The 3,871-nt window shown below is 47.3% G+C and overlaps 1 protein-coding gene across 1 annotated transcript; it reads right to left on the reverse strand.

Moving 5' to 3' along the window:
• Positions 1–643: 643 nt before the first annotated feature.
• Positions 644–3,065, reverse strand: sox11b (SRY-box transcription factor 11b). Its single transcript, XM_046836905.1, has one exon. The coding sequence runs from the start codon at positions 2,840–2,842 to the stop codon at positions 1,676–1,678; it is 1,167 nt and encodes a 388-aa protein (XP_046692861.1). The 5' UTR covers positions 2,843–3,065; the 3' UTR covers positions 644–1,675.
• Between the last annotated feature and the right edge of the window lie 806 nt (positions 3,066–3,871).

A 3,871-nucleotide genomic window follows, 5' to 3' on the forward strand; every position in this document is an offset into this window, starting at 1 on the left:
CACCAATACACACTCGAGAGAAAAAAAAAAAAGAGGGGAACAGCATGGCAACCATCCATAATGACTTTCCACCTATAGATTAGCATACGTAAGATGAGGTTATATAGGTTTAGAAATACATTTGTTTTAATTGCATTATGTGGTGATGCATATTAAGGGGGATATGGTTTGATTTAGTTTTATTAAAAAGAAATTGCATGCAACCCATTCATATTTCCCATTTAAAAATTACCTTTGTGTCCTATGAGGTGATTTTGCAAATGATCATGCACAAAGCTTTTGTCTGAAAGATGGAAGGAGGAAAAGTTTCCCCTTAGAATAGGACTTGCAAACGACTACTGCTGTCATTGTAAGTCGAGAGGCCGTCGCAGGGAAACAGCTACATTGATACGCTGGAGTCCAGTACCTGCTGAATGGATGAAGAGGGGCTTAAATCAAGCTTCCCAGGGGGAGAAGCTTGACCAATCATCTGTGACTTCTTATGAGTGTAAAATTTGATTGGGGGAAAAGTTTTGGCAGCTTTTTTTAAAAAAAAAAAAAAGTTAGAAAGAATTTCAACACACACACACACACACACCCCAAGATGGCCTTGATTGCACTTAAAATCTCTCACACACACACAATAAAGCAGACATACATGCTATCAGTTCCAGCTGATTTATTTGTCAAGATACAGACTTCAGCATGACGACATGTAACGCATTTTCCTTTGCTACAAAAACGCAGATGGTCCATTTCAAGAGTATATTGCACAAAATAATGAAAAATAAAAATGCCATTAAGATGGTAAAAATGCAAAACAATTTTTTTTTTATTTCCAAGTTTCACACCTGCTATTTGGGACCCATTCACACTGATATACATAAACTCCTAGCTTTTACTATATTACAGAACATATACAATCTTGAATCTAGTACCAGCAAAAAGGCCTAGAATTTCCCAATTCCATTGTACATCTCTAGAGAAACGCATGGTCAGATCTACACCTGTACACAGCCTCGAATGTGAAATCATACCAAGGCATTTTGAAGATGCAAAGATGATGTCATTAAACTCTTGCATGCTTGAAATCAATGAAACCGGGTAGAAGTGCCTGAAGAAACCTCACTGAGAGCACAGTAAGAACATTCCCTTTAACTGTACAAAAATATGCCAGAAAATATTTCACTTTTTTTTTTTTTAAAAGATGAGGTATGTTGGTTATGTATCAAAAACTCGTCCTGCCATACCTGTGTCCTAACAGTTTTAATCTCCACATCTCCATTGGCTGGAGGGTTACAAAAAAACGAATTTGTGGCATACAGAAAAGAAAAAAGGTCACATAAAACCCTCTGGAAAAGTGAACATCCTGAAGTGGTGTAGACTCGCCTCCATCCGAGGGTCAGCTGCAGTTTCAGCTCTCTGTAGACACATCAGGTGGGATGTGAATGCATAGTTCAGCTTTGACATTTTGCTCTCCATCTGCGGTCTCACACTCAATTAAACACCCATAAAAACCCTGTGACGGTGACAAAACTTTGCAATTTTTTTTTCTCGTGCCATGTCACCTTTGTAGTGGCGCGGCCGCTTCCGTTTCCTCCTCACGCTACCCGGAAGGGGCACAAGCCCAAGAGGCAAGTCTGAAAGAACCTGAAGATGCGCCGGTCTCCTCGCTAACCGAGGGCAAATGGGCCTGTTAGTAGGTGAACACCAAGTCGGAGAAGTTGGCCTCAAGCCAGTCCCCTGCGATCATCTCGCTCAGCTCCGGTGTGCAGTAGTCCGGGAACTCGAAGTGAGAGCCGAGGCTGCCTTCACTGAACGAGTCCAAGTCCTTATCCACCAGAGACAGGCACAAGTTCCCTGAAGTGTGGTTGTTCGGCTCTCCGCCTGCCGCCAAGTTCAAACTGAAGTCGACCAGCAGGTCGTCCGCGTCCTCACCGCACGATGACGACGAGATGGACGCGGAGCGGAAAGACGGAGCCGGTGAGAGCGTGGAAGGTCTGCTGGCGTGGTGATGGTGAGGCTGCTGCTGCTGCTGCTTCGTGATGTTCTTGAAGCTGTAAAACATTCTGGAATTGGCTGTTGCGCTCGCGCGCCCGGACGACTCCTCGTACATGCTCGCGCCCTCCGACTCCGTGGCCGAGCTCAGCGTGGGACTCGCCGGCACTTTGGCCACGCCGTACGGCCTCAGGTGCTCCTCGTCGTCCTCGACTTTAAAGCGCACGGGGGACTCGTCGTCGTAGTCGTCCTCATCATCGTCGTCGTCGTCGTCCTCATCATCGTCGTCGTCTTCGTCGTCCGTCAGTTCCCTCTTGACCGACTTGCTTACTTTCAAGTGCGTGAACGCGTAGTTGCACCGGACGTCTTGCGCGGCTCTGGCGCCGGCTCCGACGTTCCCCGGCTTGCTGGGCTTCACCTTCGTGCACTTCTTTGGCGCTGCTTTGACAGCCTTGTTGCCGTTTTTCTCCGGAGACAGCGCGCCCGGTTTGGAAGAATTGTCCAGCTTTGGCTTCTTCTTCGGTCTGTATTTGTAGTCTGGGTAGTCAGCCATGTGCTGCAGGCGTAGCCGCTCCGCTTCCCGGATGAACGGGATCTTCTCGCTGTCCTTCAGCATTTTCCAGCGCTTGCCGAGTCTTTTGGAGATCTCGGCGTTGTGCATGTCCGGGGACTGCTCCATGATCTTCCTCCGCTCGATCTTAGACCACACCATGAACGCGTTCATTGGCCGCTTGATGTGGCCGCTGGCTGTCCGGCACCAGTCTGGTTTTGGCGGCACTGGGCTGCAGACGCTCATTTCGGCTTCCTCCGTGTCGGTGGCCTCGCGGGACGCGCCGCTCTCTGTCTCGCTGTGCTGTACCATCATCCGCCGTGCGACTTCACGCTGCCTCCCTTTCAAACACGCTTCTCTCTCCCTGTGCTTCTTCCACTCGCTGTGATTTGTTTTCCCCCCCACTTTCCTCCTTCCTGTAGCTTTAAAGCTCAACTCAAACCTCTTCCCAAAGTTACTGACTGCCTTCTTAACTACTTCTCGGCGTTTTTTTCCAGGCCTGCTGCGTCACCTATAATTATCCAATAGCGCCGCTTCGCCCCGCCCCTTCCAGCGCCTGCGGCTGCTCTGTTAACCCATCGCTTCCACTGCCTTGATATGATTGGTGGAGCGTATTTGTGGGCGGGGTTATCAGTGTCAGACGCGCAAGGGGGGATATGTAAGAACAGGAGAGAGACATCCGTTCATTTCACCAAAACGTGCATTTAACACAGTCTGGGTGTTTGTGCCATCACAAATAAATGTGTACCTAATAGGTTTTTAATGAAAAGTCATGATTCTCATGAACAGCCGTGTTTGTCTTTTTTTATGTTATAGTAGTGTATTTTCCTAATAGACTCTCCATGTATGTGAATATCCATGCAAAATCTATCACTGTACTCTAATTGTTATACTAAATAAATGTTCATATATTTCTAAAAAAAACATTTACAATACTTTTATCTTTGTGTTTGCATAGTTAGGTAAGGAACATGAGGAAAGGAGAGTGTGCTATGCCATAGAGGATAAGAAGCTCTTTCTCCACAGGGCACCTCAGACATCAACAGCTTGAGACTGATGCGAAGCATCCACTGATACCAGCTTTAGTCTCTCTCTCTCTCTCTCTCTCTCTCTCTCTCTCTCTCTCTCTCTCTCTCTCTCTTTCGTTCTCTCATTTTCTGTCCCCTAGAGGGCAATCATTTACCCCTCTGAAATCACACTGCCCAGCCAGCACTAACATGGTGCTGCCCTTCCCTCTGCTATTCTCATGTGGTGACACATTAGAAATGCAGTGAGAGGATCTTGCCCTGCCTCTTGCCTCCCGCAGGCAGTGCACGGTCACTTTTGCACCGAGTTATTGAGATA

The sequence above is a fragment of the Silurus meridionalis genome, chromosome 23, assembly GCF_014805685.1.
Source record: "Silurus meridionalis isolate SWU-2019-XX chromosome 23, ASM1480568v1, whole genome shotgun sequence".
NCBI lineage: Eukaryota > Metazoa > Chordata > Actinopteri > Siluriformes > Siluridae > Silurus > Silurus meridionalis.

Excerpts from the sequence above, each read along its gene's own strand:
- sox11b (XM_046836905.1), bottom strand. The coding sequence starts at position 2,842 with ATGATGGTACAGCACAGCGAGACAGAGAGCGGCGCGTCCCGCGAGGCC.